Raw genomic sequence first — 12,367 nt, 5'->3', positions numbered from 1 at the left:
TTACATATACTCTTCAAGTGAGTATGGCTGCCTTCCCCTTCCAGAAGAAAACAGCCTCACTTACTGCAGATCTTATTTTAGGGGATTACCCCCACGCAGCTTGGTTTATTTTGATGCACTAAGGAGCTTCTTGGTGCCCTTAAGATTGAAAACATCAAGCAAATAGATTATTTTGCAAAAGAAGGTGTTTGTAGTGCTACCACAACAAGGGGAGGAACTCTCCTCCTTTGCTGTAGTGTTGTGTTGAAAAGCAACTGAACCCTGGCTGCATTTCATACCCAAGGGAAACTTGCTCCAAATTCTTCTGAGTTATGGCAGAAAATGGACAAAGGAATGGAAAGGGCCCTTTTAAAGAGGTATACCCTGCACAGCTACAGCCAGAATAATGCCTGTAGTTTTCCCTGTCAACTCTGCAGATGCCCCGTCCTTCCTTCCTACTTACATGAAGCACTTGGACAGTTGCTTGTTGCAGTATCTTGTTGCTGCCTTGATGGTAGGTGAGAGCGGTGTAGAATATTGGTAGCTTTAACAGAAGGCTGATCAAGTCATCCAAAGGGAAGAACAGAACTTCAGCACTTTCTTTCCTGAAGCTGTCTTAATCCGATGCTTTGGGATAAGAGTTTAACTTTTTGTTGAAGGAGCTGTTGAAAGGCAATACTAAGTGCTTTAATCCCAAGTAAAAATCTTTTAAGATCAATTTAGAACGTTTATAATGATTTCACTGCAGCGTTTCATTTAATACAATAGTAAAAAAAAATAATCCTAAAGCGTATTTAATAGAATCACAGAATGGTTTGGGTTGGAAGGGACCTTAAAGATCACCCAGTTCTACCCCCCGGCCACGGGCAGGGACACCTCCCACCAGACCAGGCTGCCCAAAGCCCCATCCAGCCTGGCCTTGAGCACCTCCAGGGATGGGGCATCCACAGCTTCACTGGGCAGCCTGTGCCAGTGCCTCACTGCCCTCTGAGTCAAGATTTTTTTCCTTCAAACAGCACCATACCACATTAGTTTTGCTTTGCCTGGCAGGCCTTTACAGTGCTGAAAGGATCAACGCATAGTGCAATGGAGGCCGTGGATTTTTAGGGTAAAACTGTCTCTGTCCATTTTCTGACCTCAGAATGGTTAAGTGCTATTCTCTGACAATTTCCGAGTGGTTATTGTTGCAGTGGCCTGTACATATCTGGAAAAATACAGCTTCTAGGGGATGGGGAGGGAGGATTTTGGATCTTAACAAATAAGCAAGAGATGGGATATGCAAGGTTCTTGATGAGCTTTTGTAGCCCACATTGATAGGAGTGGTGCTTTGCCTTTGGTGCTGTTACTTGAAGCCACAGCTAGCGTGGGTACTTAAACCATGGTACAGCAGTGCGTGCAGCGCAGTATAGATGTGCACACATGGTCAGGAAAGGAAGTTGCTCTGTTGGGGTGACACCTGCCAGGTTTGTGGCTTCACCAGAAAAAAGCTGACCACTGTCAAGTGAAAATACACATTTACAGAGGCTTTCCTTACGCACACTGTAGCACCTGTATAATATGTGTTTCAGTGTGACTTTTTTTATTTGGAAAGGTACTGTATTGTCATGTAGGTGGTGACCTTGCTCACTGGAATTTTTAGCCTCGAGCATTCAGCTAGGAAGTCATGCTTTTTGTCCTTGCACATCAACCTGACTAAATCCATAATTACATTCCCAGTTTAAAGCTCAAAGATTTCTAGATAAGGACCTTTTTGTAGGTGCATATGCAGTGCTATGGGTAAACATCATTCTCCCAGAGTGACAGTAAGGGGGTGATTTAGCTTTTAGTGCATCTGCAATTATTATATGAAATTGTATGCCAGAAGAATTTCAGATAATGGTGCAATTCTTTAAGCTCCTGTTCTCTCACAATTTAAAAGGAGAAAATCCACTGAAGCTGGGGAAGATGTCACTGTGAAAAGAGTCCTGGTCCATTAATGTCTTTTGTTTCAGATTAGTGTCATTCGCTGAGCTCCACAACCAGTTTCACCCAGAATAAGCCAGTGGTGCTACCTCTGGCTCCTTGGTCGTGCCTTCCCTCAGACTGGCACGAGTGGTGGTGTGGGGCTGAGCTGTGAGCCCAGTCAGAGAGCTGAGCCAGCTTGGAAAGTAGCAGGGCAACAGGAAAACAGCTGAGTTTGTAGCCAGACTAGCTCTCTGTTCCAGCTGAATATGCAGCCAACCAAAATGCTAGTGCCAGCATGGAAAATGGTGAGACAAACACCTCTTTTGGCAGGAGTGCTAATTTCTGTGCACGCTGAAACTGTGAAATGCTCCTTTGACTATTTGCACTGTATTCAGTTGTAGATTTTACTTGATTCAACAGCTGGTAGAAGGCCCTGTGTAGTAAAAGGCTGGAAGATGACTAGCAACTAAGGCAGAACACTCATGCAGAGGAAAAAACAGTTATTCACTCCTCCAATATGTGACAAGTGTATGCACATAAGATTCCTACAGATCAGGCTGTAGAAATTCCAGCTTAGCAGTAGAAGCTTAAATAGAAATGTAACTTGCTTTGATTTTTTTTTTAAACTCAAAATCATGGTGTTATGGGATCTTAAAAATTACTCATATTTTCTAATCTTTTTTTTTTCCTAGGAATTTATCAAAGAGCTGCTAACTCGGATAAGAGGAATGAGGAAACTCAGTCCCCCTCAAAAGAAGAGTATATAAATAACTCGAAGTAGTAGCACTCTGTAAAAGACATGGCAAGGGAAATGGGACTTTGAATACAAGACCTTTATTAAAATAGTTGTCTTTCTCCACAACTTTTTTGATTTCATTCAGTTTTGACTCAAGGAATTTCTTTTGTGTGTTTTAAGGGTTCTTTTTTAAATGTCGATTATTTTTTTTATCAAGAATATCAACGTTTTGGATGCTGCTCAACTTTCACTTGAGGATTACTGAAGCAAGAGAAGAATCCAAGAGTTAGTGATGGGGGGCAGCAAGCCTACATGGTGAACCAGAAGATCTTGTAAATTTACAGAGCTAGGAGACTTCTCCTTGCAGCTAGCTGGATAACGTTTTTTAAGTTGGTTGTACATTTAACTCATGGATGTCAAGTTTCTTGTGCTTGTCTGTACATAAATTATAAAGTGGGTTGTGAATACTGTTTCACATGGATGGAAGGAAAAGTTTGTTACAGTAAATTATTTAAATGGTGGTTATTGCAAATTTGCTACCAGAAGGTACCAATTTAGATTACTAAAACGAGTGCTGCCATTTTTCTAAGTACCCTTAAAGCAACCCAGTGAAGAATTTCATCATATCTCCGTATTTAGACTGCAGCATATGAGAATTGGGAATTTTAAGGGCTTAATTTGTAGACTTAAAGTTATTTTAACTTTGATGCTTTGCCAGGTCATTTCCTCCCCACCTCATGGTGTCTTGGAACTGTGCTAACCTATACTGAAAAGGGGCCTGCAGTGATATCTAGAGAAATGTCCATCGCCATTCAAAGGGTGCTTCACAGTGGAGGAAAAGGCAGTGCTACCACCAAAATGACTTAAAAGCACTGTCTTGCATTAAGTGACGTGGTCTTTAACCAAGTGAAGATTCCTCTCCCATTCAAGTAGGCAAAGAATATTACGGTCTATGTTTATGGCTCTGCCCTGAGAAGCAGGGAGACTATAATTTGGGTTCTCGTACTTACTAAAAGCAAGAATAGAAGAGAGATCCCTGCTCCCTCCTCGAAAATGTCCTAACTAAAACGTTGAATAAGCTACCATATGCTGGTAGGTGACACTAGTCAGGCATTTTATATCAAGGGTGCTCTGAACATATTTTATTTTTCAAAAGAAGTACATGTTTGTGAATTTTATGTATACTGGCAAGCTTTTTTAATGTATTTAATTTTGTAATGTTTACTGATGATTTTATTTACCAGATATTTACTCAAATAAATGGAACAACTTGTGACTTGTTACATGTACACTTTACACGACTACTGTTGCTGAGTAGGTTGGTAAGTGGACTTGCTTACCAGAAAGAGAAGCCTATGAGGTGGTAAGTACTTGGGAACCCAGCTGCATAGACCCTAACTGGCTTTTAAAGGTACAACAAAAGCCCTTGCCCAGTATCACTCAGCCAAATTCCTGTAACCTGGTGGACAGCTTCACCTTTGAAAGTCTGCAGTTGAGGCCTGCTTTCTCTGGAAATGCTCAGATAAATACCGCTGCTTCTTTCTTTCCTTCCCCCAGGGATCAGACTTGGGGAGGGCTTACCACTGGGCGACCCAGTTCTCTACTGAAGGTCTGGCAGCAGGGTGTCTTTCAGCAAGAGGCCCTCTACTTTTTTTTTCCCTCTGCACCTCAAGAATTTTCAGCAGCCATGAGAAAAGACTTGGTTGTTTTGCCTTGCAGCATGTTAAGTTTAGATCTTGTGCCTAGCTGAGGCCGCAGTTCTGCTCTGGTTTCCAATGGAGACTTACAGCAAACTTTTTTATTTTTATTTTTAAATCGGTATGTGAAGGGAGACTGGTGCTCCAGGAAAATGGGTGGGGGGGCAGCTTGTGATTTCTTCTTCTGTTTTTATGTCGATATCTCCCACTATTGCTGTCAGCATTATCAGTGAGCTGTCTTCAGAAAGAGGGCCCTGCGAGTGACTTCTCTTATCACAAGGAGATTGTCTCTCCTTGGTCTGTGCTCCTAGCAGAGGATCTGGTGTAGCTAGATTGAAATGACCAAGCTTGGATCATGTTGATCCCTTTGAAGGAGGGAGAGGTACTTGAAAAGCTTCCTTAATTCCTGGGGTAACAGGCCTTTTGTTAGATTTTTCACTTAACTCTTGAGGCAAAAATCGCTGGTGTTAGCAAAAACCTGGTGTTTGGCTAGGCAAGGGCTTTCACGAGCCCTTTTCTAGGTAATGTATTCGTTCACATACCAGTGAGATCCTTTTTGCAAGCACCAAGTCTATTATGTCCAAAAATGGATAAAAATCTTTTGATTTGAGATTTGTTAGTAAAGTCCAGAGTTTTGAGCTGCAGTCTGAAATGCAGTCTGCTCATGGGTACCTTTCCCTGACTCTTAAGCTTAAGTACATACATGCCTCAGCTGAGGCAACTGTTAGCATGCAATACGTCTTTTCAACCTTTGAGGTGGTTACAGCTGCCTACATTTTGCAGCTGGTATTTAGAAACAACCCCAGGTCTGAAGAGAAAGGTTCGAGTCATTTCCACGTTCACAGATGCATTTTATGACTTCACTTACTACTTCAAATATATGCATTTTTTTTTCTTCCTTTATAATAGTGGTGTGCAAAATCAGAAATGTAAGGCGATGGCATCTGTGCTGGTTATCTCTTTTTTCCTTGAGCAAAATGCTGCTCCACAAATATTTTTCCCTCATGTTACTCAGCTAAAAAATGCCTAACTGCGTGCATCACCCATCTGCATTTTTTGCCTTACTTTTCTTGCCCTGAAGTAGTTGTGGAAAATGGCAGTCTGCGCCTTTTGGAGGCAAGCAGAAGTAGCTGGTACAAGTAGTAGACTTGTAAACAGCGAACATTGGGACAGTCCCTACTGCTTTCTTTTGTCATGTGTGGAAGGGACGGTCACTTCTGTGAAGGACTTCCTTCGCTCCAGCTCTGCATGTGTCGCTATCTTACAAGTGTCAGTGAGCAAAAATGAACTCTAAATAGCTGTTGTTTGCAGCTGGCATGATTTTCCCCAATACAGGGTCTCATTCTCGCTGCTTTTTACTTAATGGAGATGATCTTGGCCTGGGTGTCAGTGTGGGGAGAACCAAGCCATTCACTGAAGATTTCTTTGTGCTCTATGTCTTTATACTGTGTGGGTGTTCTTGGCTCTGGGCAATATTCAAGGGGCATATCAATAGCACACTGTTGCTGAAACAACTTGAGATTAAATTTTACAGCCCAGGCTCCTTGGCTGGTCAGCTTTAGAACGGCCAAGCCTGCAGTGAGCACTTCCTCTGGGCTTTTAAAGTGGCTAATGAAAGGAACTGAAGTGCCCTGTAATAATAAATATGTAGCGACGCTGAGTTTTTTGTGTTGGCATTGAAGTGCCTCTCCAGAATACAAGACTGCCAGTGAGAGCACGTGTTTCTGGGGTCTGCTTCATGGCAGAATTAGCCTTTGCGTGTTTTACAGCAGGAGCCGACAGTGTGGTGTCTTCCATGGTTGCTCTTCCAGTTGGCTTAGAAAGAGGAGGAAAGTGCCTGTAATTGTGTTCAGTGCTCCCCCTGAGGCTGCAGTGACAGGATAGTGTATTCCTGTGGGATGATACAAGAAAGAAGATGAGCCATTCTTCTGCCAGCCTTGTTTTTTGCCCCTTCTCCCCAGTTATTCCTGCGGTGGGTTTTACTCCTAGGGCTGCCGTTTGTGTAGGGGGTGTCTGGGGAATGCATGGGAAGGAAAGGACCTTGACTTTCTCTATTCTTTGAGAAAATGACCAGGAAAGGTAGGAGCGAAACATCTGCTCCTCTTGTGCACTTTGAACTTTGACACTGTGAGCCTCGGAAAGGCCTTTGGCACCTTACTCTGGTAGCGTGTGTGAAAATGGAGCTACTTGGCAATCTGCTTCCTACGGTGGTTTGGCTGTATTAAGACAGCCTTAATGTGAGCATGCAGCTCTAGGGAAAAAAATCTGGTGGGCCACACCAACAGAGTGCTTCTCGCTTGGGAACTGGACGAAGGTACAGGTCTCGTTCTGTACGAAGAGTTGAACTTGAACTCCTGGTGAAGAGCTGTGACACAAGGATACATTGATTCTTGGCTGCTTAAGGTTTGCCATTGCCAGCATCCTCCCCAGATGCTAAACAGGTACTGAATTACTGCGTGCAATGATTTTTAAAGGATGTTGAGATTTTGAGAGGGAGAAATGAGTTCAAGTACTAGGAAATCTAGAAAATAAAATCACTAAGGAAATTGCCCTGTTATATCTTTAGCTATTAAGAAGACTGAGAAGAGTCTTGTGCTGTGGCATATACTTCTGTATGGAGAGAAAATGAGAAATGTGTTTTCATTTATTGGAGAAAAGTATAAGGAGAAGGAATGCCTGGAAGATAAAGAAGAGGAGCTTGAGGTAAGGAAGGAGATGGCACACCTTGGTGGTGAGTGTGAGGTGCCCTCTGAGCCCACTACTGAGGGGATAAATGAGACCACCACTTATTAGTATCAGATCGAAATTGGATGCTTTTCTACGTAAGTTCTTATTCAGTTCGGTCAAGATGATCAAAGACCTTAAAACTCTAAACATCTGCTTCAAATGTTTTTTTTGGGAATTGTACAAAGCAGAGGAAATGAGACAAATTGATTCATATATTTGTGTATTAGGCTTACACAGTGGTCAAATCAGATTACTAGTATCAATTATATATATAATACACAGGTCCATGGCTTTTTACTTGACTTCCATGTTGCTTCTTCCTTTTTCTTATGGTAAGAAAATAGCAGGTATGAGTATAATTAATGCTGCTATCAAAAGCTAGAGAGAAATTGAAGTGGAGAAAATGTGCTTGGAAAGCACCTAGTGCTGCAGAATTTGTTCTTGTCACTCACTGGAGGACTCTGCCATCAGTGTAAATGCAGAGTGTTTCTGAAGTTTTGAAATTGCAGTTTATAATTTATTTAGTGATGGTGGGATTTTTTTTTTTCAGCTTTATTTTTGTGGTAGAAATAATGACCAAGTTCTCTGAGCTATTATCTTATACTACTTATAGACTTTTCTGGTTTTTCAGCAAAAGTTGACATTAGCTATTTAAAACTGAAGAAATCAAGCTATTTGAAAAGTTGGTTTTAAAAATATATCTAACAATGGAAGTAATTTTGGAGGTGCAGACAACATATTTTGTTTGGTAGTACCTGGACAGCTCTCTGTGGGCAGGGAGCGATGGTGTGCTGCCTCATGACTGTGGAGGACCCCACAACTTGTTTGACTACCACGCTAAGCCAGGAGTGGAGTTGGGCTCAGCCTGTGCTAGAGCGGGCCCTCAAAGCAGTTTCTCACCTCGTTCTTGCAACTAATGATCTTCAGTGAACTGCATGTCTTGTGTCTCTCCAGTCTTAATTCCAAGCTTACCAAAACAGTAGTTTTAGCATTCGTTGCCTCCAGTACTGTCATGATGCATTTCTTTATAGGCTGCATTAATATTCCCCATTCCTTCAAGTTTAGTACCTTGATTATTTCTCTTAAGGACCTTTTACTATGCGGTGGAAATGGGAAATGTGTTGCCTGATGCTATTTCTGCCACAGAGGCTCTGCTGCCAATACCAAATCAGTCTGAAAGACTAGAAAGGCTGCTGCAAATTCAAGTGTCTTATGAAATATGGCCTCATACTGATGAGACATATTCACTTTCACTTTTTTTTCTTTACTTCACTTTCCCAAGTAAGTCTTCAATGTGTAAGTGCAACTAAGCCACATGCAGTAAGGAGAGAACGAAGCTCGTGGAACTGGTTGCGTGATTTCTCTTGCATTCTGGGGAGAAAGAAGATAAATGAGGCTGTTAGTTTTTTTTCATCCCCCGATATCTGAAAAACACTCCAGCAGCAGTTGCAAAAGGCCACAGAAATGGTCTTGTTTGGAAACCTGAGGGTGTAGGACAACTGAAAACAAACAAACCACCAAGAAATAACAGGTGGCAGGTACACGAACTTGCCAAGTGCAGACCTTCTTTGTGTCCTTCAGAAAAAAGCCATCCGTGTCTCCTGAGCTCGGCACCCGTGAAGATGAATGTCCTCCCACCAGGCTCCACTGAGCTTTGTGCTGGGCCCAGGTAGCAGACCAGTGGAGAGGTGAGTACCAGTGCTTCAGGAGTAATGCACACATAAGCACGTTTGTGTAATCACGTACCAGCTAACCTGCTCAACCCTGAATGCAGTGCCTGGGCTGCTAATAAGCCAGCGTGTCAGGCAGATCGTTGGTCGGATGCATCACCCTTTGCCATCCTGCAGTGGCTGTGATGCGTGCAGTCTTTGCTCTTGCTGCTAGCGAGGAATATTGCAGCTTTCCAGCCTTGATATTGGAAAAAAAATATGCTCTTCATTTGAAAGGGACACGAGTTTGTTGCCAATCCATACTTAACCAACTTGGATCCTCCAATATAAGTACCCAAAAATGAAGTATCTTGAATCCAGGTATAATTGTACATACGCTACTGCCAACTAACAGCTTCTGTTTTTGATAGAAAATGAAGTTGTTCAATGGTTCTTTTGTCTGGACCTGTTTAATTCTTGCCTCCTACACTCCAGCTGTCCTTTTAATACAGCTTTCCCAGTCATCAGAAAGGCTTTAACATATTTCTTTTGAGAATTTTTCTGGTCCTGGTTTAGATTTAAAACAAGCACCAGATGATCCTAAGTTGGAAAAAGGCTGCCTAAGCTATAACTTGTTGCTAAGATTCCTCTATTTATACTTGGCCAAGGTGTTTGGTTCCCATATCAACAATGTACCTCAGTAGTGCATGTTGTGTAATGGTAAATCCTTCGAATTTTAATGGTCTACCTCAGTGCCTGCTCTTTCGTCTTCCTATGTGTCTTGGTCAAGAGTTGCCACTTAGCATATTATATTGATTATTGCTTCATCTATGAAGCTGTACGTTGAGCTCAGCACTTAATCACTCTGAGGCTGGCTTTTCTATCCTTGGCACAAGGACAAAGTGTTTAAAAATATGTCAGCTCTTGAAAAATAAGCAAGTAGTTTTAATGCCAGGGTTGACTGAAGTGATAATTGTTTAACATTTCACCTTCTGGTTACCTCTCAAATCTGAAAATCTGAATGCTTTCTGAAATTAGTATGACTTTTTCAGCCTGATCTTGTTAGCTGCTTCCTAATTCTCTTAGTACTTATTTCTTACAGCTTTTATTTATGGCTGCAGTTGGTTCTGATCTAAGAAGCGTTCCCCCTCCCTCAGAATTTCTCTGTGTTGCTCTCATCTCTTTTGCAACAGAAATTCAGATGTGTCAAAATTATACCACCCCTGCAGTACCAGCAAAGATAACTAGGGAGGGGTTCAAGAGAAGTTAAATACATCAGACTATCCCACAATATTTCTGACTCTTCTTTGCTAAGAAAGTTAGGTTATCATGCCCAGCCCCAGTCCTGAGTTTCACATCTTTTCTTTTGTGCAAAACCATCCATAAGAGAGTGGGAAGCACCTGAAAGGAAGTACTTAAAGCTCTGGGAGTTGGTTCAAAAATCTCAGACTGGGCTTGTGTATGAGGCTGTCTTTTAGAAAAAGGAATAAATATATATATACTTAGAAGAGTGGGACCATCTATCCAACCACCTTTCCAGCCTTTCTATCCAACCACTGACTCTTGTTAATTAGAGATTGAGGAGCAGCTGTCAAATAGGCATCAGGGCTGGGAGCCCAGATCAAGTAGCAGATATGGCACAACAATATGCTCCACTTCCACTTCTTCGAAAGTCTCTTCCATGCCTGAACTTTGCTCGTCTCAAGTGCTCAAAAATCTGAGGTAAGTAATGCAGGCACTCTGAGGCTGCCCACTCCTGGATCTTTTATAATGCATATTGGTTTGTGCGCTTGTTTCTTGAGATGGTTTCACAGGGGCCACTTGTGATTCTTTTCCTCTGCTGCCGATGGCCTGAAATTTCCCTTTAAATGAAGACTGAGACTTTCCTGTCTCCAGCAGTTTCAGGAACAGGAATCCTAGGAAGGATGTTGGGCTCATGATAAAAACGTTAAGGTCAGGAGCAACCGGGAAAACACATTAGTAGTTGCTGTGGTGCCCTTCTTGGTGTATCCCACATAGCCTGTGGAGGATCCCCCTGCACTGGTCAGGTTGTGCACAGAAACCCATGAGGTAGACAGGCCGGATAAAATGGAAATGTGCTGGCATCACTTGGGTTTGGAGTTGTAGTTTACCCTCTGTCTGGTTTAATGCAGGCTACTTGTTTATTTCATTCAGTAGATAGTAACCTTTCTTTAAATTCAGTTTAGAAATAGATGACTTTTGTATTTCACTGCTGTGCTTTGTCGCACTCCATAGGGACCTTGGTGGACAAAATGGTTCTTGGGTGGGTGCTGGAAACAAGCAGCTCATTTTTTGTGTAAATAATTGAAGACAGAAGCAAGCTGGTTTAAACAATGTGTTTATATTGCAAGTGTGTCGCAGTGGAGCCTAGCTAACACCCCGACCAATTATACTTCCAAATTTTGCCCTTTGGGGACAGGAAAAGGCTGTCAAGTGCTGGACTGTCTGCAAATCATAGAAGCCTTTGAGTTCTTCTCATTGTTAAAAGGGTCACTTACTGTGAGCAAACAACTCATAAATCAATGGTAGTTGACACTCAAAGTTTGGCAGGAGGTTTCGGAGCTGTGTAATGGCATTTGGGAGATGGATCCACAGCTCCCTGTGCCCCGCGTCTGTGGGCTGGGGGGAGCGAACTGAAATGGCAGCTCTTCATGACAGCCCTTTTCTGCAAGTGCCAGATGAGATGTGCAGATCAGATACCCACATGTCTTTCCCACGTGTGTGCTTTTCCTTTTGGTCATGCAAAATCCTTCTCTCTCTTTCTGTTTTAAGGAATACCACAATTAGACCAGAAGGGATAACTGCAAGTGTTCACAATTTACCAAGGACTGCAGAGGGAAAAGATGGGTAGCCACTGCTTGCTTACTGTGCAGAGAGCTTCAGCAGTGGATTATCTTACAAAAGAAGTGTGTGACTGCCACGGGGAGTTGTTCAAAACCAGCAACAGCTTATTCGGAGCCCCCTCTCAGGGGTAGCACAGGGCATCAGAGCGGCTGCGAGGAAGGAGCAGGGCCACGGGGAAGGGGAGGTGGTCCCACCTGCCTTGTGTGCCTCGCGACTTGCAGCTGAGCTTGGTAAGTGCTTCATTCGTTTCCACGGAAGTGCACAGAAGTGAGCTCTTACATTCAAAGTAAACGCCACAATCATTTTTCCCTTACCTGTTGGCATTAATTAAATGGAAATGGGTTTTCTACTTCATCTATTGTTTTGATGCCCACTCGCCTGCCTCAGTCTGAATTTTTTTTTTCCCCTCCAGCCTGTTGTGACCTCAGTGTCTCTCTCTCTGCCGTTTTGTTGTCTGACTGTTCTCTTCCACTTTGCAGGTCTTGGAAAAATGTTTTCCCCCAAAGGGTGTAAGGCAGCATGTTGCACTAACCAACTGCCACGACAGAAACTGGCTGTGTCATCCCTCTTCTTGCCCTGTCCCCGCTTGGCTGATGGCAGTATGCTTTGCCTTTTATCCATCACTGCTTAGGGAAAGAGCCCTAGGGGTGAGCACAGCATGCCTGCCTGTTCCTCCTGGGGCTCAGGTAAAAAGCACAGAGCCTCGCACGCTCATGCAGGAGCTGCCTGAAGTGCTGCCAGCGAGTGCCACAGCCAAAAAAACCTGGACA

General features: G+C 42.9%; 1 protein-coding gene across 1 annotated transcript in view; it reads left to right on the top strand.

The window, feature by feature from the left end:
• The window catches only part of PPP1R14C (protein phosphatase 1 regulatory inhibitor subunit 14C), a 51,165-nt gene extending 48,065 nt beyond the window's left edge, over window positions 1-3,100 (top strand). The window contains exon 4 of the mRNA XM_035538966.2: window positions 2,616-3,100. Within this exon, the coding sequence (XP_035394859.1) occupies window positions 2,616-2,690 (75 nt within the window). The 3' untranslated portion in view covers window positions 2,691-3,100. The remainder of the gene's footprint in view (window positions 1-2,615) is intronic.
• The last annotated feature ends 9,267 nt before the right edge of the window (window positions 3,101-12,367 follow it).

The sequence above is a fragment of the Cygnus atratus genome, chromosome 3, assembly GCF_013377495.2.
Source record: "Cygnus atratus isolate AKBS03 ecotype Queensland, Australia chromosome 3, CAtr_DNAZoo_HiC_assembly, whole genome shotgun sequence".
Taxonomy (NCBI): Eukaryota; Metazoa; Chordata; class Aves; order Anseriformes; family Anatidae; genus Cygnus; species Cygnus atratus.
Note: the sequence above shows the minus strand (reverse complement) of the source record. Positions and strands in the feature narration are given on the sequence as shown.